At 42.7% G+C, this 27,759-nt stretch overlaps 1 protein-coding gene across 1 annotated transcript; it reads left to right on the top strand.

Annotated features, from left to right (window-relative positions):
* Nucleotides 1–185: 185 nt before the first annotated feature.
* LOC144673767 (scavenger receptor cysteine-rich domain-containing protein DMBT1-like) lies at nucleotides 186–25,275 on the top strand. Its single transcript, XM_078535446.1, has 11 exons — nucleotides 186–321; nucleotides 1,817–2,134; nucleotides 15,407–15,721; nucleotides 18,152–18,466; nucleotides 20,110–20,334; nucleotides 21,535–21,852; nucleotides 22,080–22,397; nucleotides 22,536–22,577; nucleotides 22,767–22,883; nucleotides 23,884–23,991; nucleotides 25,157–25,275. Exons 1-11 carry the CDS (start codon nucleotides 186–188, stop codon nucleotides 25,273–25,275), a joined length of 2,331 nt encoding a protein of 776 aa, XP_078391572.1.
* The last annotated feature ends 2,484 nt before the right edge of the window (nucleotides 25,276–27,759 follow it).

Raw genomic sequence — 27,759 nt, 5'->3', positions numbered from 1 at the left:
TTAATAAAGAGTGCAGTGTACTGTGTTACATTAATAAGGGCATTGAGTACACGTAGAAGGGGGTAATACTAGATTTATATGCGACATTGGTTGGAACTGAGCTGAAGTGTTCTGTACAGTTCATGGCGACAAATTATTGGAAGGATGTGAACGTATTGGAGAGACTGCATAAGATATTTGCACGAATGGTTTCAGGAGTGAGGAACTTCAGTTACGAAGATAGTTTGAAGAGTTTAGGACTGAGCTCATTGGAAAGCAAAAGCCTCGGAGGAGAATTGATAGATATGTTTAAAAGCATAAGGGGGCTGGGCAGAATGGCAGGTAACAGCTGCTCCCACTCCTAAAATGATCAAGAACGAGGGGTTAGAGATTAAAAATGATTTGCAGAAGAAGCACATGTTATGTAAAATCAAAACAAAAAACAACTATTTCGCACAACGAGTGGTTCTGGGCTGGAATGCAATGTCTGGCAGTGTGGTGGAGGGAGGGTCATTCCAGGCCGTCAAGAGCGCATTAGATGCTTATTTGAATTGAGACAATGTGCAGGGCTATGGGGAAAAGGTATGGCAATGGCGCTATTTCATAATGCTCATCCGGAGAGCTGGTGCAGACACGATGGTCTTATTGGCCCCCTGCCGTGCTATTAAAATTAAATGGCTCGGTGAAATTGCATGTCACGATATAAACCAAAAAGCGCTCGAAGTTCGCAGCAAATCTGGTAGCATTTGTGGAGATACGCATGCTGTTAATGTCTGGAGACCAATTTGAATTATCAGTGGAATTCAAGAGAGGAAGTACGGAGAGGTTTTATGTTGCTGCACACGGTGGTCGGATCATGTGAAGGCAAAAGGCGAGCTGAGGGATAGACTATAGAGCGAGGGAGTTTAAATTTAAAACATTTCAGGAAACGAAAGGCAAAGAGAGAGCGCGAATTGTAGGATTAAGTGAAGAAAGCATTGGTCCAGAGTAGATGCTCATTAGAAAAAAAGGTCAGCGCTACCTGAACGTAAAATATCCGAAAGTGTAAATAGTTGCATAAAGGTCTGTTCTGTTTGAAAACAAAAGATGTAAACAAGACAGAGGCTGGGACCAGGGCAAAATAAATAGAGAAATAAATTTATGGTTAACAGTAAAATAAATATAAAATACGGAGGGTTCAGGGCTTAACAGTTAAATACTCCGGTGAACTCAAATTTTCAACGTCTCATTTCAGGCGGACCTGGAAACAGTCAGGCACCTGCATCAGGTAATCATCATTTTATTTCATAGGTTCGGCTTTCTCTACTAGTCCATCCTGTTAAATATCAATGCCGGTAAGATTATCAGTGCCTTTTGGGCGCCGGGTAATACCAGTTAAAAGATTGCTGCTGTTTTCATAAAATATATATGGCTTGCTCTGAACCGAGATCATTTTATTACGATTTTCCGAGGCGATATATCGGTTCGTTTGGCCAATCAATCCTGAGCCCGATAGACAACCGATCAATCCTCCGGGGCCCATGTACGGCCTCTGCATTTAAAATATATTGTCGCAACCTGCATTGCGTTGGACCAGTAGCTGTGATGCAATCTTCCCTCTGACTGGGACTTCTGACCCATTCTCTTTTACAGCATTTTATAAATGTTCGTCCCATTCTTCTAGCCATTTAAAATAACAGCACCAGGTTTTATTGGAAGTCTGTTTGACAGCAGTTTTCCCTCACATCCCCCCATTTCACTTTGCAATGAGGCAGTTGTGAGCTGGCAAATTGTGTGTATGTAATTTTTTGCGCATCTGTCCTGTAAATGTTTGATAAATTTTCTGATGTTTTCGCAGAGAAAGTGACGCTGCGACTGGTGAATGGGGGCAGTCGTTGCGCTGGAAGAGTGGAGATTCACTACATGGGACGGTGGGGGACAGTGTATGCCTACAGCTGGGACTTGCGGGATGCCACTGTCGTGTGTCGAGAGCTGTGCTGCGGGCCAGCGGTCTCTGCACCGGTTGGGGCTCACTTTGGTGAAGGCACTGGTCCCGTGGTGTTCCAGGTTGCTCAGTGCAGGGGGGACGAAAGCGTTCTGCGGGAGTGTGCTTCATTTCCATGGGGTCACCATTATTCCTGGTCGCATTCTTATGATGCCGGTGTCATCTGCTCAGGTAAATAAAAAACCCTTTCTGGTTCCTCCCTGCTGACGCCGCATAACCTCCGGGGGGAAAAATGTGGAAGTATATCCGGGAAACTGAAGCTGAAAAGTGAAATGATAAATATTCCAGATTTCCCCAGTGATTATTAATATTCCATTAGCAATCGGATCAGGTTATGCCTTAATTGGTATCACTAGAATTTATTCTGATAAACACTATCCACTAGACGGAGTAAAACACCAGAAAATCCGTTAAGCGCCTGAAACTCATTGTATTTAAAATGTGCACATAACACTGGCTGGGAGATCTGAGATTTTACACGGATTTTGATGCTGGGGCTCTATTGGGGGCGTGGCGGTTGTGCTGGTGTGTGTGGGGTGGGTGACGGTGGTGGCAGAGGAGGTGAGGTTGAAGGGGGTGGGGGGGGGGGGGGGGTGGGGTGCGTGTTGGCAATACTTATTCCTCCTGTTCCAGACTAAATGTGTCGATTGCTGCTGCTTGCACGGGCGTAAGTTGCAATCAAAGTTGCCACGCTGACAAAATGCCCGATTCGTTTGCAGTTTTGACACATTTTAAAACAGCAAAAATGAGGAATCTGATGCAAGAATAGTACCGAACTATTTATCAGAAATTCAGCCCGGTGCCAGGGTGCGGGACATCTCTGACCGGCTTGAAATGATAGTGAACAGCGAGGGGTAGGAGCCAGTTGTTTTGGTCGACGTCGGGACAAATAAAATAGGAAAGAGGACCAGAAAGGAGGACGTGTTTGGGAATTATCAGGAACTAGGAACTAAATTAAAGAACAGGCCCTCAAGGGTTATAATCTCCGGATTACTACCCGAGCCACGTGCAAATTGGAATAGGGATGCGAGAATAAGGGATGTAAACACTTGGCGAAAGGAGTGGTGCGGGAAAGATGGGTTCCATTTCGAGGGGCACTGGCATCAGTATTCGAACAGAAGGGTTCTGTACTGTTGGGACGGTCTCCACCTGAACCGATCTGGGAACAATGTTCTAGCGAAAAGGGTAAATAGGGTGGTCAACAGGACTTTAATCTAGAAAGTAGAGGTGGAGGGAAGTGTTAAACTCCAAGAAATATGACTAATGGGAATCAAAGCAGCAGGTTATCGTGTGTGTGGGTGGGTGGGGTGGGGGGCGGAGGGGGGTGGACTCAACTTCATGGAAAATTATGAAAAAACTGAAAACAAAGGAGAGCCCCTGGGAGTCTGTTAAAGTCTCCAGAACACAACATAGGACAGAGTGTTTGGAAAGGGCTAGGAATCTAACGTCAAGCACATCAGATAATGGGACGACAATGAGAAAGGGGACGGGAAATACAGGATTGAAGGTTTTGTACCTGAATGCGCACAGTATATGAAAGAAGGTAAATGAGCGTGTGGCGCAGATTGAAATTGGCAGGTATGATGTGGTGGGCATCACGGAGACAAGGCTGCAAGGGGATCAGGATGGGGAGCTAAGTAGCCAAGGATATACATCCTATCGAAAAGATAGGCAGGTTGGCAGAGGGGGTGGGGTTGCTTTGTTAGGAAGAATTGAAATTAAATCGATAGCAATAAATGATGTAGGGTCAGATGATGTAGAATCTGTGTGGGTAGAGTTGAGGACCCACAAAGGGAAAATAAAAACATAATAGGAGTTATGTATAGGCCTCCGAACAGTAGTCAGGATGTGGGGCACAAGATACACCAGGAGATAGAAAAGGTGTGTAAGAAAGGTAAGGTTACAGTGATCATGGGGGATTTCAATATGCAGGTAGAATGGGAAAATCAGGTCCGTAGCGGATCCCAAGAAAAGGAATTTGAGGAATGTCTATGAGATGGCTTTTTCCAGCATCTTATGGTAGAGCCCACTAGGGAACAGGCAATTCTAGGTTTAGTGATGTTTAATGAGGCAGATTTGCTCAGGGAGCTTAAGGTGAAGGAACCCTTTGGTGGAAGTCACCATAATATGGTAGAACCTACCCTGCAATTTGAGAGCAAAAAGCTGAAATCAGATGTAACAGTATTACAGTTGAATAAAGAAAACTACAGAGGCATGAGGGAGGAGCTGACCAGAATTGAACGGGAGATGAGCCTGGCAGGAAATACAGTGGAACAGCAATGTAAAGAGTTTCTGGGAGTTATTTGGGAGACAAAGCAAAAATTCATCACTTGGAAGAAGAAAAATACTAAAAGGCGGACGAGGCAACCATGGCTGACAAGGGAAGTCCGGGACAGCATAAAAGCTGAAGAGAATACATAAAATGTGGTGAAGAGCAGTGGGAAACCAGGGGATTGGGCAGCCTACAAATACCAACAGAGGACAACTAAAAAATAATTAAGGAGGGAGAAGATTAAATAGGAGGGAAAACTAGCCAGTAATATAAAAAACGATTGCAAGAGTTTTTTTTTAGATATATAAAGTATAAGAGAGAGCAAAAAGTGGACATTGGGCCGCTGGAAAATGACGCTGGAGAAGTCGTAGTGGGGAACAAAGAAATGGCGGAGGAACTGAATAGGAACTTTGTGTCAGTCTTCTCAGTGGAAGACACGACTGACATCCCCAAAGTTCAATGGAGTCGGGGGACAGAGGTGAGTATGGTGACCATTAACAAGGAGAAGGTGCTAGGAAAACAGAAAGGTCTAAAGGTGGACAAATCACCTGGACCAGATGGATTACACCCCAGATTTCTGAACGAGATAGCTGAAGAGATAGTGGAGGCGTTAGTGGCGATTTTTCAGGAATCACTGGAGTCAGGGAGGGTCCCAGAGGACTGGAAAACCGCTAATGTCACCCCCCCCTCCCCCCACACACACACACCCCCACCCCGCACCCACCCCCACCCCAGCCCCCCCCCCGCAACCCCACAACCACACCCGTTTAAGAAGGGAGTGAGACAAGAGATGGGAAATTACAGGTCGATCAGCCTGAACTCAGTCGTTGGTAAGATTTTAGAGTGCTTTATTAAGGATGAGATTTCAGAATACTTGGATGTGCATGGTAAAATCGGGCGAAGGCAGCGTGGCTCAAGGGGACGTCATGCCTGACAAATCTGTTGGAATTGTTTGAGGAGGTAATGTGTAGGTTAGACAAAGAAGAGCCAATGGACGTTATCTATTTGGACTTCTAGAAGGCCTTTGACAACGTGCCGCACAGAAGGCTGCTCAGTAACTTAAGAGCCCATGGTGTTGGAAGCAAGGTAGAAGCATGGACAGAAGATTGGCTGTCTGGCAGGAGTCAGACAGTTGGGATGTGTGTCCTTCTCAGAATGGCGGCCCGTGACCAGTGGAATTCCGCAGGGCTCAGTTTTGGGACCAGAACTTTTCTCTTTAAAAAGTAATGATCTAGATGTAAGAAATGAGGGCAGCCTGGCTATGTTTGCAGATGATATAAAGATACGTGGGGGTCAAGTAGTAATAAGTAGGCGGGGAGGCTGCAGAATTATTTGGACAGGTTAGGAAAATGGGCAAATACGTGGCAGATGGAATACAACGTGGGGAATTGTGAGGTCATGCACTTTGGTAGGAAGAATAGATGCATAGACTATTTTCTAAATGGGGAGAGAATTCTGAAATCTGGAGTGCAAAGGAACTTGGGAGTCCGAGTCCAGGATTCTCTTAACGTTAACTTGCATTTCAGTCGGTAGTTGGAAGTCAAATGCAATGTTGACATTTATTTCGAGAGGACTAGAATATAAAAGCAGGGATGTGCTGCTGAGGATTAATAAGGGTCTCGTCAGACCGCATTTAGAATATTGTGTGCAATTTTGGGCCCCGTATCTCAGGAAGGATGTGCTGACCCTGGAGCGGGTCCAGAGGAGGTTCACCAGAATGACCCAAGGAATGAAAGGCTTAACATATGAGTAACGTTTGAGGACGCTGGGTCTATACTCGATGGAGTTTAGAAGGATCAGGTGGGATCCGATTGAAACTTACAGAATACTGAAAGGCCTGGATAGAGTGGACGTGGAGAAGATGTTTCCATTAGTAGGAGAGACTAGGACCCGAGGGCACAGCCTCAGTGTAAAGGGAAGGTCTTTTAGAACTGCGATGAGGATAAACGTCCTTAGACAGGGAGTGGTGAATCTATGGAATTCATCGCCACAAAAGGCTGTGGAGGCCAGGTCATTGAGTGAATTTAAGACCGAGATAGATAGGTTCTTGAGTGGTAAGGGGATCAAAGGTTTAGGGGAGAAGGCGGGAGAATGGGGTTGAGCAACTTGTTAACAATGATTGAATGGCGGAGCAGACTCGATGGGCCGAATGGCCTAGTTTTTGCCCCTATGTGTTGTGATCAGAAGGAAACTCAGTTACAAATGTGGCTAAGACCGATGGAAAAGTCAAATATGTTTCATGTGGACGGAGTGAAGATGTTCCATGACCATGACCATGCTAGGCCAATAGATGTAGTCGAGTTTATAGAGAAGGTAGATGGTGGCAATGATAGATATGATGGACTGATTGATGAGGCTGATTTTGAAATTCCCAAATTTAACACCCTGTGCAGAAGCTGGCTAACACAGAGGTATTAGCGGGCCTAAGTGTGGAGCCACCCCATCTCTATCATCAAGAGAAGAAATAACTAACTGGCCTATTTAAGGATCATTTATTTACATGTGCAGGCAAGCCCGGGCGAACCACTTGGGGTATCACCGGGTGGATCAAGCGGAAGATACCCCAATTATAATTAAAAGAATTAACACCAGCTGATTCAATCCCAGTGAACTGGCCAAGCTTGAGGAGGAGTTGAAGTACACGTCAGCTAATGATGGCTTTGACGATATTTAAAGTAATTTGAACTCTGCTCTTGTACTGGAACGGAAATACAATAGCTCTGGAAGATTTTGCATTGCTTTTCAGAAAGTTAGTGTTGTAACTAAGTTGGACTCCTATCCTGTACCACAACTTGAGGATTGTGCTATTTGGATGGGTAACTCTGCTTTTGTTAACAATGCTAATTTGTTTAAGGAATATTGGCAGGATCTCTTGGCCAACGAAGGCAAAAAACAACCCTAAGTGTGTAAAAGCAGGCGGTCTACTCCAATGTAAATTCACAAACATTGGTATGAAATAGAAACAATGCACCAGTCTTTCTTAATCTATCAGCTGATTGTCGAACTCAGTTCTATGCATTGAGCACATATCCAGGTGCAGGGAGACTTGCAGTCATCATGCCAGAAATCTAAGCGCTCTATTTGAAACCCTGGACACAACTAACCGTGCTATAAAACTGCAAAAGCGATATTGCCAAGGCTTCCCTTAGTCCACAGGTTTAAATTTTTTTGTCGAGGTCAATGGTTGCTTCAGTATCCCAAATGTTGGACAATTAGGAACGTTTCTCTCACCAAGACAATGAAAGAAGTGCGATGAGTCCTCGGGATATGCGTGTTCCAAAGGAGATTTGTCCTGAATTCAGCTCAGTCATCAGCACATAAACATATTTGCTGGGGGGGAAAAAACGTTGTGTTCAAATGTTGCGTGCTCTGCCAAAAGACCTTCGAGACATTTAAGGCCATTAATTAAAATAATCATTTTTCACAAGCGGTTTCTGGTTGACATATCGAATGCTTCCCATTGACTTTTGTTCACGTGGAGACGAAAATTTCGAACTGACTTAACGCCTAATTTTCGATGGTCAAGCATTTTCTAAATCTCGATTTGAATAAGCCATTTACGGCGGCCAACTATGACAATACCTCAAGGGGGTAAGGGACAGGAATGCTCCAAGAAGGATATGTCTCAAATTGGAAGACCAGATAGTGAGTTCGCTGGGAAGGTTAACAGGCGTCAGAAAAGGTGCTTGACCATTGAAAATTAGGTTTTTAGCTTTGCACTGACACTTGCACTTTTTGAAGTACACGTGGCAAATAATAAAGGAAGGTCTGAGATAGGCAAACACAATGCACTTGTTTTCTTCGAAACATTCAGAAGCACAAACCTCGGGATATTCCATAGGTTAACAAAATCTACGCCATAAAATGTGTCACAATAACCTCAAATGCAATGTTTACTGGGATCTGAAATATCTAAGTTTATGACACGAGATTGGCTTAACTATATTCATTACAATCAAAGCAAGGATAAGTCTATTCAAATTAGTTGGAGAGAGCGGAGCTGCTCAATACAATTGCACAATTTTCAGATAATACAAATAATCATACAGAGCAAAGAATTGATCATAGAAAATATGACTCTCAGTATTCAAGATATTAAATACAACAGGGGATGTTCAGAAGGGAAGTTGAAGAAATGGGTGATAATGCATGTTAGCCCATTTTAGAGTTCGCTTATTTTTCATTTCTTCTGAAGTTACAAACGCCAAAGAACAATTTGACCTTTCAACATTTCCACAAAGATAAATTTAAAGTCATTGTTTAAAGATATCAAAAGTGTGGGATTGGAGATAAACTGGAGCATGGCATTTAATGGAATATAATTGCAGAACATAACAATCTGAATTGAGTAGCCGACATTAACATGATGACGGCACAAAATACGGAATTACAGTCAAAGGTATAGGTAATAATAACATAGTTGACCCAAGATAGATTTACTTAAATGCATAGCAATTTTTCAGGTATGATAGTTTCAATTAAATGTATTTAGCAAAAGACGCAGGAGCTCCTAGAAATGCATTACGGGTCATAATTATGTGCGCAAGGACGAGACAGCATTCACACAATGGTAGAAAGATGGTCTTGACAACGTTGGCGGTCACTTTGATAGCTTAAAAAGGTTTCCTTAGGCCAAGGCACCTGTTCCAGGATAATTAACCTGAGAAATTGTCAGTAAAAGAATTATATTAAGAGGCAGGTGTAAATTTGAAATAGACTTGCAAATGAAAATAGTTGAACTACAGGCTAGGTTCACAAAAAGAAGCCCGGCGAGGGTGTGTGTGTGTGTGTGGAGGGGGGTGGGGTGGGGGGAGGTGGGGGGGGTTACCAAATTCAAAACTTCGCAGGCGATATCAGATATATTGAAATGAAATTGATGCCGGAAATGGAAGCTTATAGAATTTGACGTCCGTAAATCTTTCGAAATCCAAGCCAAACGCGATTGGAACAGGAAAAAAACGAATAAGGTAATACAAGGGTCAACGTCAAATTGGAAGAATATTGCAGATGCAGCATAAATGTAACCTCAAATATAATTTAAACACTGGTAAAAAGTGAAAGGTTAATCGAAAACAGTATGGGGCGAGGGGCACCACGGAATACACCAGCCAATCAGTCTATTATCGCGGAAAGGGTAAAGGTTATGCTGGATTATCCGCCTCAAAATTTAACAAATAAGTAGATGTAAAAAAATAGTAGCTGTAAAATTAAAGTAAAGGCCCGCACAGAGCAGCTGGAGGTTAATTGCATTTGACTAACTGACTGCCTTGTTAAAGTACTTGTGAGATCTGATGTGTTTTGATTGTGTTTTTGTTTGTAGCCTTTCAAATGTAATCTTAAGAAAGCATGTTTGAGTGAATAGACTTGCTAGTGAGATTGAAACCCGTACGATGAAAAGCGCAGTGCCTGTTTGGGGACAAATTGGCCAAGGGAACAGGACAAGAATTTAACTGCGAAGCTTCTTTGTTTCAAATGTGGCGCGATGCCTCCCAATGACCGAAATTGCGACAAAAGCTTTATTTTATATATGTTAATGATCTGTAGACGGCACCTTCTCAGGCTTTAGCTCTGGCACCAATGTCAGAAATGCAGTAAATAATGACATGGTTAATAATATGCTGTAGTAGGTGATATATGGACAGTTGGAATTGGCACATCATATTTCACAGGGGCTAGTGTTTATTGTTGCGGGAAGAATGAGGGGTGGCAATTGAAATGAAAAGCATTGTATTAAACGGATAAAAAGACCATGAGACGGGCGTGTATGCATGCAATTGCTTTTGGATGCGCCAGTTGAGAATTTTGATCTAAAGGCACTTGATAAATTGACTCAAATGGTGTAAAGAGGAATTATGCTAAACAGTGATAAAACAATGTTTATGCATCAGCTTGCATATTGCAGTGAATCTTGAGGAGGAAATTGTTTGCGAATATCTCACAGATCGTTCGGCTCTGGGGGGAGGCTTTCTAAACTATTATTGTGAGGGGGGGTGTCGGCGTTGGGTGTGTGGTGGGTGGGGGGAGGGGAGTGGGTGAGTGGGGGTTTAAAGTGTGGAATATCAGTTATGTCGAGAGACAAGAGGAAATGTGATTAACCTACTTGCATCAGAAAATGTTTTTGATATATTTCAAATAGAGAATAGTCACCTGGAAATGATTGAAAAAGAAAAAAAACAACATTGCACTGTTCCAGTGATCAAAGGATTGGTATTGAGAGAACAACAATTAAAGTATTGAGTATATGGCTTGGGATGTTATGGTGAGGTTGTATAACACATAGGTGAGGCCAACTTTGGTGTATTGTGTGCAGTTCTGGTCGCCTAACTACAGGAAGGATATCAGTAAGATTGAGAGAGTGCAGAGAAGATTTACGTGGATGTTGCCGGGTCTTAAGGAGTTGAGTTACAGGGAAAGATTAAACAGGTTAGGACTTTATTCCTTGGAGCGTAGAAGATTGAAGGGAGATTTGATAGAAGTTTACAAAATTGTGAGGGGTATAGACAGAGTAAATGCGAGCAGGCTCTTTCCACTTAGATTTGGAGAAATAAACACGAGAGGACATGGCTTTAGGTTGAAAGGGGAAAGGATTAGGGGGAACATTAGGGGGAACTTTTTCACTCAGAGAGTGGTGAGAGTGTGGAACGAGCTACAATCTAACGTGGTAAATGCGGGTTCACTCTTTAGTTTTAAGAATAAATTAGATACATACATGGATGGGAGAGGTCTGGAGATTTATGGACTCGGTGCAGGTCAATGGGACTCGCGGAATAATATTTTGGCACAGACTAGAAGGGCCGAATGGCCTGTTTCCTGTGCTGTAGTGTTCTATGGTGCTATGGTTCTAAAGCTATTTGACCAGCAAACTGAAGCAACATGGATAAAAAAAATCCAGTGAGTTCATATGATCTGGAATATATGAGTGGAAATTGTACAAGCAGTTTAAATAACAATTGGCAATTCTAAATGATATTGGAGAAATACGTGAAGTTGGGAATTTAAGTGTTAGTCACAAAGAAAAACAGCGTGGACAAGTTTGGCTAATTCTTTCAGACAGCCGCCATATGATTGTGGTGCCGAATGATATCTTCTTCCAAAATTTCAGTCATTGATTCTTTTAAACCGTATCATGCAGGGTTGAATTGTTGCGGGTGTGACAACAACGAGGAAGGAGTGTATCTTCGGCTAGTGCCCGCAGGGGCTTCCAGTATAAATAGATCAGATTCCACACCAGAAATCAGCAACTTAAAATAATAATGCAGTAGTTTGAATGTTACCTTCAAAGAACGTAGAGCATAGGAATTATGGACAACATGAACAACATCAAGGCAGGGCTTGGGGAACTAATGTTCATCACAGGCCTGCATGCCGATTGAACTTTTCAAAAAATTAGGTAGTGGCTGAACTGAAGGAATAGAGATTTGCTATGATCTAATTTCCACTTGTCACTAATATATGAGGCGCTGATAATTGTTCAGTAAAGGAGACAGTAACTGCAGTAAGCAGAGATGATACCTTGGACGGGGCATCGAATGAATATTTGTGGGTAGCGTTCAGGAATAAAAAAGGGGCAGCCACATTGTTAGTTGTTTTTTTTTTAAGACCCCCTGATAGTCAGTGGGAAATCTAGGAGGAAATGTGTGCACAATTGGCGGAGCTTTACAAAAACAATAGCAATATGCTATATTATATGAGGTGATTTCAACTGTCCTAAATTTAATTTGGATAGGCATAGTGTTAAGGGCTTGGATGGAGTGGATTTCTTGAAATGTGTACAGTAGAACTTCTTAGGCCAATATGTAGAAGGTCCAACAAGGGAAGGCGCAGTACTGGACCTAATTCTGGGGAATGAATCCAAACATTTGTCTGAGGTGGTGGTGGGGGAGCATTTTAGTGATAGCGACCGCAACGTGGTACAATTCAAGCTTGTTATGGACAAATAAATCGACAAGTTGCAGAAAAGTGTTTTGGATTGGGGGAGAGTGGATTTTAGTAAAATAAGGCAGGATCTGGCAAAGGTAGAGGCGGAAAAAGCTAATTGACTGGAAATTTACACAGGAGCAGTGGGGGGATGGGGGGAGGGTGGGGGGGGGGCGTGGGGTTGGGGGCGGGGGGGGGGGGGGGGAGCGGGGAGGGGTTCTAAATGACAATGGGGAGGTTACCGGCTCAGCAGATTCCCTCTTGGGTGATAGGAATTAGTAATAAGCCCAGAGAACACGGATGGCCAGGGATATACAGGATACGGTTAGAAGGAAATGAGAGGAATTTTACATGAATCAAGGGAAGCAAATCAGCTGAGGCATTATTGGATCACTGAATGTGCAGGGGGGATTTTAACAAAGCAATTAGGACAGCAAAGAGGGAATATGAAAAAGCTCCAGCTGGTAAAAGTAGCGAAAATGACAAGATGTTCTATAAGTATATCAATTGAAGAAGATAACCATGGAAAGAGTAGGGTTCGTTTTGGAAGAAGGGGGCAATTACTTGGTGGAGCCAGAGGGCATCGGTAGAGTGTTAAACGAATGATTCACATCGGTCTTCACTCAAGGGAATAAGGGTGAGTTTATCGAACTCGTGGAGAGAGAGAGCGAGGTTCTTGAGCAAATTGACCGATGGAGTGAAAAGGTTTTGGAGGTGTTAGCAGGCTTAAGAATGGACAAATCTCCAGGTTTGAATGTTTTGTGTCACAAAATGCTAAGGCAGGCAACGTGCGAAATCATAGGGGCTCTCATCCAAATTTTTAATTCCATTGTGGCCACGGGGGAGGTGCCAGAGTACTGAAGAAAAGGTAATGTGTTTCTGCTATTTACGAACGGTAGTATATTTAAGCCAATGAAATACAAGTTATTGAGTATCACTTCAGTGGCAGGGAAAGTATTGGAGAAAATTCTGAAGGACAGAATCTATCTCCACTTGGAGAATTAATGTTTGATCAGCGATACTCAGCATGGCTTTGTCAGAGGCAGTTCATGACTAACAAACTTGATTGTATCTTTTGACAAGGCCACAAGATGTGTCGATGAGGGTAGTACAGTTGATCTAGTTTATGTAGTTTTCAGCAAATCCTTTGACAAGTTCCCACATGGGAGACTTATAAAGAAGGCAAATGCACATGGGAAATAGGGTCATTTTATAAGGTGGATTAAAAATTGTTTGAGTTGTAGGAGAGAGTGGGTGATTACAAACGGTGGTTGCTTTAGTGATTGGAAGCAGGAGTCCAGTGGCGTACCACAGGGATCTGTGCTGGGTCCTCTATTTTCGTAATTTATCTAAACAACTTACATGACTCTGTGGGGAGTGATTAAAAAGTTTGCGGATTACACAATGTTCAGCCGGGTGGTTAATAGTGAGGTTGCTGTCTTTGGCAACAGGAAGTTATAGATGCGATGGTCAAATGGGCAGATAAGTGGTAGATGGAATTTAACCCTGAAAAGTGTGAAATAATACCATTTGGAAGGAGTAATTTGACAAGGAGTTATCAATGGACGGATGACACTAGGAAGTAATGAGGAACAAGGGACCTTGGCCTATGTGCTGATAGATCTCTGCAGGCAGAGGGGAATTTTAGTGGGTTGTTGAAAAAGCCAAATGCATTTATCAAACGAGGCATAGGTTACAAAAGTAGCGAGGACATGTTGGAGTTGTATAGAAACTTGCTGAGGCCACAGCTTCAGTATTGCTTGCAGTTCTGTTCGCCACATTATATGAAGGATCTGGTGCACTGGGAGGCGTGCAGACGACATTCACCAGGATGTTGCCTGGGATCAAGCATTTAAGTTATGAATGAAGGTTGGATAGACTTTGGTTGTTTTCACTGGAGCAGAGAAGACTGAGGGACGACCTGATCGAGGTGTACAAGATGATTAGGCCCTGGACAATTTGAATAGCGAGCAACTATTCCTCTTAATTGAAGGGTCAGTCACGAGATGGCATACATTCAAGGTGAGGGTTAGGAGGTTAAGCGGTAATGTGAGGTGAAATGTTTTTACCCAGAGGAAGGTGAGGGTCTAGAGTGCACTGCATGGGAGCGTGGTGCTGACGGGTTGCCTCACGTTCTTTAAAATGTACCTGGACGAGCACTTGGCACGTTATAACATTCAAGGTTTTGGGCCTAGTGCTGGTAAATGGGATTAGTTAGGTAGGTCAGGAGTTTATCACTTGTCGGTGCAGACTCGATGGGCCGATGGGTCCCTTCTGCACTCTTTGATTCTGTGATACTGTTTAAATGCAAGCATTCCATTCCTATCGGGCAAGTACAAAAGCTTATATTTGAGCAAGCCTGGCGTATCTGCAGTTCAACCGTAGTAAGCATGATGAACATCACTCAGAATCTGGGGAGGGGCAAATGGGTTTGCGAACAACAGTGAGAAGAGCTCAATTTCTGCGAAATTTCAACAATGTGAGTTTTTTACTCAGTGTTTGAAAAGATGTCACTTATGCAATCGAGCAGTTTACAAGCATAAAAAGCTTCCGGGAATGGTCACTGATCACTTAGTCCTTCTTGTGCGCAGATCAAGAACATGGAGCCCAAACTTCAATTGGAGATGGGCCAATCAGCAGTGATAACATGAGGCACATGGATGTAGAGAGAGAGTGCAGTGAACCACAGACATTTTCTGCCCCAATCTACAGATGTAATTTTGTGAACTGAGCTCCTTGTTTTCCCTGCACATTAGATAATGAAGACATGTAAAGCAAAGGTAGAAATTCGCAATCGAGGTAGCGATTAACCATGAGATTATTAAATAGTCGGGCCGGTTCCTTGGGCTCCACAGTTTGTTTCAGCATCAATTTGCTGGGCAGTAGCAGCATTAGCAGATGAAGGAGGAATAGTATCACGGCCAAGTGTAGCACAGAAGGTAATAGGCGCAGCAGCAATAATTGTATTAGCTGCAGTAATGTAATTCGCAGCAATAGAATAACGGTAGCAATAGTAAAATATCAGTAATAATAACACTACCAGTAATAATATTAGAATCAGCATTTGTGATGGCGTTAGCAATAGTCATGCAAGTAGTAATAGTCATTATCGTAACAGTAATTGCTAATGCTTCTGTTGAAATGGATGGAAATTAAACGAGAATCCGAATTATATTATTTTCGGTTTAACGATGAAAATTGTGATATTATTCGTCGGTGATGATGGACTAATTGTTATTATCATCACTGTTTAGATCAAACAGATCTCAGGCTGTCATCGGGGGCCACCCGATGCTCCGGCCGGCTGGAAACACAACACGGAACTCAGTGGGGTACGATTTGTGATGTTTACTTTGGTTTGGAAGACGCCGGTGTGGTCTGTGATCACCTTCGCTGTGGGGCAGTGGCTGAAATATTGGGAGGAGCTCACTTTGGGAAGGGAACCGGCCCAGTGTGGAGAGAGAACTACAGATGCCGGGGCAACGAATCCAGCTTTTGGGATTGTCCAGTTTCATCCTGGGATCAAATTCAATGTTCACATGAAAATGACGTCAGTGTTATCTGCTCAGGTGAGACCTGTCAGTGTATTGATCTGAATTACACCAGCTGTTACAGTTTCTTCGGAATGAATTTAGCCTGTGTTGTTTTTGTCAGGGCAAATTATCTACAATAGAAAGGGTTTGGTATTGTTCAATTCAAGGTCTCATATAATGCTGATTATCCTCATTAGAATGTATCCAGAACATTTTTTTTCAGAAATCACCAACAAGAGCTGTTGACACAATGTTTAAGCCTCAAAAACCGGACCTGGATTTGCTTTACAAATGCTGTACCTGCCTTTATTTGTACATGTCCTGTCAAGGAGTGATGATAGATCTTGAAAGGAACGGATTTACCTCCCACCCCAAATGCCCATTGAAATTGTGATGGTCAGCCGACCTCTTGAATGTTCACGGTGCAACCACAGTGCACTTCGCAAACGAATTCACGTCTTTTAATCCAGCTACGATAAAAAATAGCTTCAAATCGGGTTTATTTGGAATTTATTGGATCTTGAAAGTAGTGATGGTCTTCCTATGCACTTGCCCTTCTATAAGCTGACATTTCAGACGACTCAGAGAGTTCCTTCAACAGTTCTGGTAGATTGTGTAACCGGCAACCACAGTGTGAAAGTGCAGGATAAAATCAATAATTCTTCAAAGGGTGGTTTCAAAAGTGCTGGTGGATCCTGGATGCTCGAGAACCTTTTTTCCTGGTCATTGGAGCTGCATCCATCAAGAAATGGGATATTCCACCAAAGCTTTAATATGTCCAAGTGGGGACATTGGTTCCAGATTAACAGTTCTCACTGTTAGATGAAGAGCAATTTCATCGTCAAAATGGTTTTTGGATTTTTATTTTACGGACACCACAGAGGAGGCAGCGTCATAAAGTGTTGAAGCCTCAGTTAGGCAAAGTATTGAACTGCTGAGGCGCCGAGGGTTATGGAGTTCAGTCAGGAAAATTGAGTTAAGACCACAGTCAGATTAGCCATAAAATTATAGAACGATGAAACAGTCTAGATTTGTCAAATGGCCTTCTCCTGTTCCTATCACTTACTGATTGACATTTTCTAATGTTGTAGACGTTGGAAAGGTTTATGGGGTGATTCAGTCATCACAGAATATCCAACCTCCCTACTGCTCCTGTAGTTAGAGTCTTTATTTGCCTGCTCCAGTTAGTTTGCTGGACAGTGTCAATGATTCATATTGGCTGGGCTTAGACATTCTCTTCTTGGTGATGCTCATTGCCTGGCAGTTGTGTGGCGCGAATTTCACTTGCCACTCATTAGCCCAAGCTTTGTTTTCATCCAGTTGTTGATACTTGAAGACACGGACTACTTATCTACCTGATGAATGCAGAATTGCACTGAAGACAATTAAATCATTAACGAACATCCACACATTGAAATGATAGTATCGAATAGGTAATTGAAAAGGCCTATATAAATGGTTTGTCTTAGGAAACCACCCTGAGGAACTAATGGAGTGCTATGCTTGAATTGAGATGATTTGCCTTCAGTCATCACTGCCATTTTTCGTTTTGATAACGGCTTCTTAATATCGCACTCAGTGAAATGATGCCAGGATGTCAAGGGCAGTTGCTGTCACCTTACCTTTGCAATTAAGCCCTTTTTTTTCCATGTTTGGGCCAAGGTTGTTATGTGGTCTGAAGCTGAATGTTCCTGACAGAACGCAAAATAAACATCAGCGAGTAGATTATTGTTGATCATGTGCCACTTAAAAATAATATCTAAGACACCTTCAATTCCTTAGCTGATGTTGGAAATTACAATAGAATGCACTAGAGTTGTGCAAAAGGTTACTCAAAAGCACATGCACATGAATAATTAGGGTTGGACAATAAATTCAGATTTTGCTGGGGATACAAATGCCGAATTAATGCATGACAAAGGAACATCCGGTCCCATAGTGTTGCGCCGTTTAATTACAAACTTATTCCCACGATTCACAAAGTCACATTTGGGCGTAATATGGTCACGGGTACGCCCAACAATTACACGGTTTGGTGCGCTGCATTCGCAGTGAGTACACATCAAAAGCTCTCTAAAGCTTCGAAGTGCGTTTGGACGTCAAAGAAAGCTCCCTATCAAATGTAAATTGTTTGTTGCCCCCTATATGAGTTTAGGAGAACTGTGAATATTCAGAAGCCTTATAAGCCCCTGGACTTCGATCAGGGCACATAATAATCTCTCGGCTTCACGGAAAGTTCACGTTATGTCCCATAGAATACCAGAGCCAGCTGCTTGCAAATCATTTAAAGTATAATAACTGAGAAAAGGAAATCCTGGGTAACATCAGATTATGTAAATTGTGAGTAATTATATGTATAAAAAATGTTCACGCTTAAATCCAATATTAACTGAGCAAAGATGATCCCGGGTATCTGCTATTTTGGCTAAAATTTAACCATTGGTCTCAATTTCTTGCAATTTATAGGCGATAATTGGTCGCTTAGACTGACTAACGGGGGAAGCCGATGTGATGGGCGAGTTGAAACAGACAGCAGCGGAATCTGGGGGCGAGTGCAGGACTCCCTGTGGGACCTGAATGATTCCAAAGTGGTCTGCAGAGAGTTAGACTGCGGTGACGCGATAGCCGCTTATAACCCTTCAAAGTACGGAGAGAGTGAAGGGCCTGTGTGGGTGAATTATGTCCAGTGCGAAGGAAACGAACTACATCTTCAGAATTGCAGCTCATTTCTATTTAATTCGTCTCTCACTGACAGCAACGACGTGGGAGTTTTGTGTTCAGGTAACGAATATTTCAATTCACAGATCAAATGGAAATAAAACGCTAATTTGATGAGCAAAGTGCTGAGTTAGGTTACTTACTCTGTATCGCTGAAAGCAGTGGGGTGAATGCAGAGGGGTGGATGCAGGGAGAAAGGACGCAGGCAGCCGTGAATTGTAACAAGGATGAGAATTTTTGTAGCGCTTTCAACGGAGGGAAAAGCCGAAAGAAACTTAACAGAAGCGCAATCAGACAGGAAATTGACACAGCGAGGCGTTAGAAAGCTCTTGGCTAAAAAGTCTTCATAGACGGATATTTCACGAAGGGGTGTCATAATTAGAAAAGGAGAGGTGTTTTGGGAGGAAGCTTTGATCCTACGTCGATGACGGCGAGAGATATGATGCGGTTCATGTACTCTATCTGAGAAACTTATGAAAGCAGAGGTCTGGAGAAATAAAGAAATTGGTTAGCGCCAGTGGTGGTCATTGTGTTAAGCTGGAAGTGCAAGAGTGGGAGCGGGTGGGTCAGGGACTCACTTTCAAATTGGAAGCAGTGGTGGACGGGAAAGCAATGTAAACCTGGCAAACAAAGTAATTAAGCTGATGCGCGTGAATGTGATCTGCTACGTTTCAGCCAGCAGAGCACCGGTTAAAATGAAGTTCTTGGCAGGTGCAGGATAGGAAGCGATTGGGTGCGGTGAGCTGGGCTGGCGTGGGGAAGCGCGAAGTTGTCTAGTGGCATTGAAATCTTCGATTCTGGAGTCGACAAATTCACGCATGCGTCGTTTATCAGCAAATGAGAAGATAGTGGTGAAGGTGAACGCTGATGTACTTGTACCTGCTAATATGTGGAGTTGGGCATTAGTGCAGGCATGACACCATAATCCGCAGAAAGCATTCTGTTCCACTGCGCAGTATAAAAGTAGAAAAGTGCTCGAGTCTATTATTATGCAGTACTTAAATCTAAACAGAGGCTCACCTGCCGAAACGTTGTATGTATATTCTGCAGTGCGTAGCTATGTGCAGAATTTCTGCCGATGTACTCGAGTGAGATACAGCATGTATATGCACGCGCAAGGATGGGGTTCTATGCTGATGTAGGAGCACTTACATACTTACACACATTGGAAATTAGACCAGCACAGCCGCAGGCCATCTCCATTCACCTGAGTACTGAAAATTGTAAGACAGTTGAATTGAGGCTGTGTGGCTTTCATTCAGCAGTACGCAGATGAAGTTACCAATAGGCCAATAAGACTGTGAATTAGTATGAATTGAAGGGATCTAGCGATTTTAACGTCAGCCAATGGAAATAAAATGCAATAGGCAGCCAGAATTAATGTAAAACAAAAGTGACAAATATAGTTAGCATTATTGGATGAGGAACAGATACAGTTGTAAAACGTGTCTAGAAAATCACTGTTTAAACATAACATGACTAGACGTTTCAGTAGGAACAAATACAATTGGGAAAACAAGACGTGCAGAGAATTCCGCACAACAATGGTTGAACTGGAGGCCATAAATACTTTCGTGAGATGCATGAATATTTGAAGCATTTGGGTGTTATATATCTTAGTAATAGTTCCGTGTGGAGAGATGCTTTGTCGGAAAACTCAGAAACACATGAGCAAATTATAATCTTGCTCTCTTGTTGCCTAACAGAACACATGCAGATAAGACTGTCCGAAGGTAACAGCCCATGTGCTGGCCGAGTTGAGGTTTATTACGATGGAATCTGGGGATCAGTCTTTGATGATTCCTGGGATGTAGCCAACGCTCACGTTGCTTGCAAACAGCTGGGTTGTGGAAATGCATTGGAGATGACACTTCCTGATTCTTGTAGACCTGGCTCAGGCCCAATTTGGTTGGATGAGATAAACTGTTCGGGTAACGAATCGTTTCTCTGGGATTGCCCTTCAGCTCCATGGAGTAAACATGTCTGTAGTCATAAAGAAGACGTGAGGATCATGTGCTCAGGTTAGAAAGCTCTTAATATGCTAATTGTCTGAGGATTCATACGGAGGAATATACAAATGAATCATAAAGAAACCACAACATAAAATAAGGCCTTTCAGGCCAACTGTCACATTTCTGCCGTCCGGATTATAAACTTGAAATATTTCAGCTAGCATTATTTGCTTATCCTTCAATTTAATTTTCCCCGGGGTACATATGTAGCCTCTTTGTAAAGACAGGTGTGCTATTTGAGTCAACTGTTACACGTGCTCTAAGTTCCCCTTTCAAGCCACGTACTTGGTAACAACATACAAAAAAATATTCTGTACATCATATTGTATTTACTCATTTGCGTATTTATGGTACCATCATTGCACTTTGCCAGTTTATGGAAGATTGTTATCTCCATATCGCTGGACACCTTTGCCCCTGTACTTAATTTACCCTCTTATTTTACAAGCAGTTCGGGGTCCCTTTATGTTTCTTACCGAAATTCACCATGCCAGCTTGTTCAATGTTAATATTAAGCTCTAATTAGCTCACCCATTCTGCTCGTATATTAAGGTGTCATTGAATTATTATTTTCAGCAGCCTTTCTTAGTGTTAATTGAACAAAGTGATTTTCTGCCTCCGAAATGATATTACAGTTTATACTTCCGATTCCCAAATTGAAGTTGTTGTTGTACATGTTCAGCAGTCGTGACCTCAGTGGCCCGCAAAACATCTTCGCGATTCTGAATAACTATCTTTAGAAGGGACTTGGATTTTGCAGTCAGTTTTCTACCCATTTTTAGACTGATTCCATAGCGCAATAGCTCTGAGTTCAGTAATGAATTTACATTTGAGTTACCTTCTCGAAGGCCTTTTGAAATTCGCGCATATGAACTTATTCTGCATTGTGTACTCTTTCTGAAACTTCCTCAAATCAATCAATACCGTTTCTCAGCTAAGTGTGGCTTAGCCTTTAAAATCCTTCTAATACTTCTTCTTCGTACATTTGGAGTACAGCTGTTTTCTACTACAATTCAGAAGTAATAATTGGCGACAAGGTAACAAGGACGATGCATCTTGTGTTGTCCTACACAATATTAATGGAGTTAGCAAGCTGATTATTTGTTGCTTCATTGGTAGAACACAAAGAGCTGCGGCTGGTGAATGGAATGCATCGCTGTGAGGGGAGAGTGGAAGTGTTCTACAATGGGACCTGGGGAACAGTGTGCTCTGAATCACTGGACAGCCATGATGCAGAAGTGATCTGTAAACAGCTACAGTGCGGTCACCTCGCTTCTATTGATTATTACGCTCGGTTATTTGGAGAAGGATCCGGACCTATTTGGCTCGATGAGGTGGAATGCATGTCACACGAGTCGACCATTTGGCAGTGTCAGACAGACCCGTGGGGTAAACACAATTGTCATCACCGGGAAGATGCAGGCGTTGTTTGTTCAGGTAACGCAACATACATCTCGATGTGTGGGTGTTATTTCAGACATTGTGGTCTAATGCAATCAGCACATTTCCTTTCTCAACAGGAGGAAACTTGGCGAAGGAGCGGGTGCACAGTGCAAATCATTGAGATGGAGAATCAGATGTTTGCTTCTCTTTATTAAGCCAACTATTTGTCTAGTACTCCTTGATTTTGCTACAGAAACAATAATCAGCTATTCCCTTGACAGAGTCGGGTTTAGGTTTGCGCCTGGCTGGAGGTAACAGCAACTGCTCCGGAAGAGTGGAGATATTGTTCAACAACAACTGGGCAATGGTGTGTGATCACTCCAGGGGTATGGCCGATGCCAATGTTGTCTGCAGACAGCTGGGTTGCAGTTCCGCTCTTAGGACCACTGGAGGGGCCAATTTTGGCCAGGGTGAAAGTGATATATGGATGAATGGAGTGGAGTGCACCGGAGAAGAATCATTTCTGACCGACTGTCCTTCATCAGCGACAGGTCAACCCGACTGTAATCACAAGGAAGATGCCAGTGTGATTTGTTCGGGTAAGGGTAGTGCAGAGTGGTGGACACTGGGGCCGGGAAGGAGGTGCTTAGCACTTCATCTCTGAGTACGATGGATTAGTTCATCAATTAAGAACAACAGATGCATTTAAAACAATAATTTCCATATTTCCTTCACAGGGCCCTACTTGTCGTCGACGACTTCTCCGTCCACAGCTGCAGGTATTTATTATTAGTATAGTATTCTTGTTAACTTTAAAGGTCTTATTCACGAGAAGAGCTAGATATTTCTGACAATCTATTGCTTTTGTTGATTTCGGAATTCAATTTGAGTTTTACGGAATAATGGAAACATTTAAAATGCAAGGTAGCCTGTTTCTCCTTTAAATCTTTCTATAATATTTCATCCAGGACATGATGTAAAAACTACTTCCACCTCCATTGTGATCTGTATAACACTCGGAGTCCTGTTGATCGTCGAGTTAATGGCACTCATGTCATTGATACAGAGAAAGGCAAAGAGAAAAGGTGAGACTCAAGTAGAAGCGCCGAATTCACGCTGAATCTCGGAAATTGAACAATACCGTGGCGCGTTTTCACCTCCTCTACCTTTTTCACAGAAGGTCACATGTCATTTAAGAAACGAATGTTAACCGTATTTTTTTTTTACCACTAATTCCGTTCAAAGCACTCGAGGATTCGGTGAGATACCGAATTTAAATGGCAGAGCCACTTGACTGTCAACGTACATATTCCAAGTTGATCCACCGGTACTGCGACTTCATTTCAATCCAATTGGCACAACAATGGATAAAGAAAATTAATTTAGCTATTTGGAGCTCTGTGTTCAGTTATTATTTCCAGTAATTCTTTATTTATCCACTCAGTGCCTATTCCATTCCTTCAGTTTCTGAGTCTGGATGCGCAAACCCAAACTCTCTCACCGGAGTCAATCCACCATATTGAGTCGTGAGGCATTTCTGGGATTTTCGGCATTTATCAATAATTCTTCAGCATCCAAACAGATTGAGACCCTCAGATTCGAAAAAGCAACACACTAGTGTTCCGTGCACCCTGCAAATAAGCTGCTAACACTGATCTGATATAACAAGGAACCATGAACACATCCCTCATGTTTCTAAACTGATGCTGTCTGCAGAGAGCAGCCAATTTTCCTTCCAGCTTCTCTTCAACTGTAATCCCCATGGGCATCATGGCCGAGTGAGCAGCTGGAAAACATTTCTCCTGCAATCCGATCATTCCGTCCTTTCCGACCGTAATTAATTTGGGCCTATGTTTTGTGAAGTTGAATGGATGTCCATGCAGATGTGCAGATACACACACACGCGCGCACGCGCGCTCTCACGAGAATGAATGCATGAACCCAATTATGTCCCTCCATGTTCACAATAACTGGCTTTCTCCATTGACATTCACCATCTGTGAAGTGTTTCATTCGCAAATATTGCAGTATTACACCGGTCTCGATTGCAGCAAAATATTAATCCCTCCTCCTTCCCTCGAACAGGGGCTGTCACTGGCGGCATGGAATCGTCCAGCGGTTTCTACCAAGCCCTTTACGAAGAGATTGATGATATTCCGCCTCGCATCGATTCCGCTCTGACCCATGGCTCAGGTTCGTATTTTCCATTGTAAACCCAATCCACACTGTGGAATTCCATTTCCCTTTAACCCTCTCGATAAGTTGTTGCAATGAATGGGCACGACCCCCATTCCAATCACTACCCTCACGTGAAAGTTCTCTTTCTCACGGCCCCTGTGTATACTGCGAGTAGTTGCGAGGTTGTTTTGAGTATTCCCACAGCGCTTTATTTTTCAAAGAATGTTATGTTTTTTCCTTTGATAGAGGAAAGCGAACTGAAGCGCTGTCCCGAATTTCCACTGGGCTGCAGGCGGCCTTCCTCAGGTATCTGAGCCGATAAACAGAGCAGATGTTCGAATACATAATACAATCGAGTGACGCCAGTGCTGCTAATCCACAGATCGCCTGATTTCGTGGGAACAGAATAACGATGAAACCTAACAATTAATTATTCTGATCTGCGCTCAGATGAGCTGAATCATTCTGTAACGTGATGACGCAATTCTGACTCTGTTCCTAACAATTGCTCCAACAAACATTTTTTTTCTCTCTCTCCGGCAAACAGTTTCAGATTCCATTGACTCATTCAATCACTTCGAATATTACACTGGTCACAGGTTGAATGGCAAAGATTCTGGGTCAGAAAACATTGAAGGGAACTCCTTCATTAGTCTGTTTGGGTGGAATTTTACTTCCGAGCATCATGCTTTTGTTCTTCATCATTTGGACTGTGTAAAATAGGAAATACCTTCTTCAAGATTATACACCAATATATTACACCGCCCAGGACCCCAGTTATTGCAGAATGATTTCCGCCAACATAAAACTGTGAATATATTTTGAGTATAAAGCAATATCATAGACATTTCACCCAATAATTTCAAGGGTGTAAAACAGATCAAAGGGAAGAACAAACAGTTAATGTGTTTGATCACCAGTCCCTGCAGCTGTGCAATGCACATGCATCTTGATGCGGACACTGGTTAAATGGGAATCGTGTGGCTTTATATCGAAACTAGAGAATTCTGCAAAGCGACTTTATACAATAATCCTCCACCCACTAAACTCACCGACACTGATCACTACAATGTATTTACGTTCCTGTCCTTTAATTATTTGGCAGATTGATACGTATAAATTTCATTCTAATTATTGATTGTTTACAATTTACTTCAATGAACATCACTTTTCCTCTCAGCTCTAGGCGATTATGAAGATGCCCAGAGTGTAGGCACTGATTCTCGGGGCGGTCACCTGCCGTTGGACAGTTGTCAAGATGATCTCTTCATAGTAGAACGTGCCGACGTTGATCTCTGAGCACTCGGTGAGACAACCACACACACACACACGCACACGGCACACACACGCCACAAACGCCAGACACAAACAGTCTCTCTCTCTCTCACACACACACACACACACACAAACACTATTCTTCCAAGGCTGCTGTTCTGCATTTTTGCTGACTTGTTTCCACACAGTTCACATGGCTTCCGAGATCCGTGGTAAGTCTAGTGGGCGATCTGCAGCCTGTCACAAATGTGGCACGCGTTCCTTAAATGTCGAGAGGTTGTTCAGAGATTTTTGAGCTCTATGCGGCTTCTGGACTTCGTTTCTGCACATTTCGACACAGTATCTCGATGTGTTTGGTGCCAACCAGGATGAGGCTTCTACTTTCTGGGCGTCGGCTAGTCATGGCCGCTACTAAAACGACGAGATGTTAGAACTGTTCGCGATGTCTTGGGGCCATCACTAAATTGTTGTTTCTTCGCTCTCCCCCGGGAGCCTACTGTCTTTGGAGTTGCGAGAAAATTATTAACTCTGATTTTTCCTTCACTCACCCTCCCACCTCTGCTCTGAATTTCACTGCAATAGGCCCGGTCAAAAAACAGCGTTAAATTAAACCTCCTGTACCATTATACGAAATTAAATTAAACAAAGCAAATGTCATTCTTTAAAAAATAAAATTGTTCCCTTGCTTTTCACTGTGAAGTGCGTCACTTGTTAAGGCCTCAAACGGCAGGACCCGTTAGTGGTCATATTGGACGACCAGAACCTTCTGAACCTCTTCTGTCATAAAACATAGCACGGATTATAATAGAGAGCAATTCACTTTGACTCAGGTTTAAACAACATACAACCACTAATGTTGCTTCCAGACACGCACACGTCACACACACATGCCCCCCCGCCCCACCCCCCAACACACACACACACACCAACACACACACACACAATTACACATATGTAAACCATAATTGTACGCTTCCCATTATTAGCCAAAGCTATGGACAATTTCACTGTGTATAGCTCTCAGATCAACACTGAACTTGAGTTAAATTTTCAATCCTGATAAAATGACAATCTTCCAAGTGACTCGTTGACAAGCCCGGAACATTCCGTCGCCAATGGGCATTGACAGTTCTGCTCAAATTTCACCACGTATATTTTAAACTGGTAAAGGCACTGCTTTATTAACTTTCCTAATGTTTGTGGCACAATGGTGGAAAGCGTGCAGTTCAAGTCAGTTCCTATGTTATGATAACTTGGAATCTTTCCAATTGTTAATGATACAGAAATGATCAGAGGGAACCTTCTGCGTGTTTTCCAGAGAATCAAATGATTACTTCAATAGAGCATAGTCTAAAGAGTAAAACAAAACTATCTTGAGTTGTGTAGATGTTGTTGGAAATTCTCAATCCGTATTTTTTCTGCCCCTCTTTCAGGTGGAAGTCATGGACCAATCCAGGGTGCGGTCTGGCCAGACGTGTGTCACTCTATTCAAATCTAAGGAAACGCCCCTGAACATTTCTAAAAAATGTAGTCTTATCGAATGTGCCTTAATTACCGAAATAAACTTTGTGTTTTTTTTTCATTCAGTAGCACCTTACTTTGTGTTGAGATCTACAGATTCGTCTTTTTTCCCCATATTCTGTGTGGCCAATGATTAAAAAACACATAATTCATTTCGAGCATTCGGCTGCCTAAAATAAAACTGGTCGCTGCTTCGACGAAGCAACCATTTCAGAGTTTGAACAACTGATGAGTATCCATGACAAGCTTCTAAAAACTTCGTTTTGCAGCCGCTTCCTATTATGTTTTCTCAAATGCATTAAAAGAAGGTTTACTACAGATAAACAAATCGAAAATCTATTTTAACTCCACTTATTGAACTTGCTGTCCCTAGACCACAATATAGGTGAGGCGCAAATACTGCTGCATTCTCTTAGCAGCTGTAACCAACACAGTCTGGTTTAATATTACTGCATCCTGCACTCGAGCTATTAAGTGCAGAGGGGAACACGAAGACGATCAAAATTCAATGCGTGTTCGATATTTAAAATGACAAGATAAAGGTACATTTATCCAACTTCGACCCACAATGGAACTCACTCTGTAGAACAACCTCGCTCTGCAGTATCGCACAACAGCTGTGAAAATTCTTGGATAAAGGTGACGATTCAAACAGCCATATCAACCAGTGAGAACCACTTATATTATAAATGAAAAGACAAAAAGTGGGAAAACACTCAACAAGTAATAAAGCATCCACGGAGAGAGAAGCTATATGTGTTGTTTCCTGTCTGTGATAGGATGAAGGTGAGGTGTGTACAAGTTAATCCGCGCCTCACTCACTTTGTATCATCTCTCCGTGAATTTGCTCTGTTCCATTCAGGCAGGACACAAACCCCTCAGTGTCAGTAAGGCTGGTGACAAAGGAGTCCCACTTGTTTGGTGACAAACTCCCAGCTGGTTGAACTCAAATGCTAAAAATGTGGCATCGCTTCTTGTCTCCCCGTG

This window comes from Cetorhinus maximus, unplaced genomic scaffold (assembly GCF_964194155.1).
Source record: "Cetorhinus maximus unplaced genomic scaffold, sCetMax3.hap1.1 HAP1_SCAFFOLD_461, whole genome shotgun sequence".
Classification (NCBI taxonomy): domain Eukaryota; kingdom Metazoa; phylum Chordata; class Chondrichthyes; order Lamniformes; family Cetorhinidae; genus Cetorhinus; species Cetorhinus maximus.
Note: the sequence above shows the minus strand (reverse complement) of the source record. Positions and strands in the feature narration are given on the sequence as shown.

Bases quoted from the DNA above. Each gene is read 5' to 3' on its own strand.
- LOC144673767 (XM_078535446.1), top strand. From the start codon at position 186: ATGGTTTCAGGAGTGAGGAACTTCAGTTACGAAGATAGTTTGAAGAGT. The intron at 2,135-15,406 runs GTAAATAAAAAA...ATCACTGTTTAG, and splicing joins TGCCGGTGTCATCTGCTCAG to ATCAAACAGATCTCAGGCTG. The intron at 18,467-20,109 runs GTAACGAATATT...GTTGCCTAACAG, and splicing joins CGTGGGAGTTTTGTGTTCAG to AACACATGCAGATAAGACTG.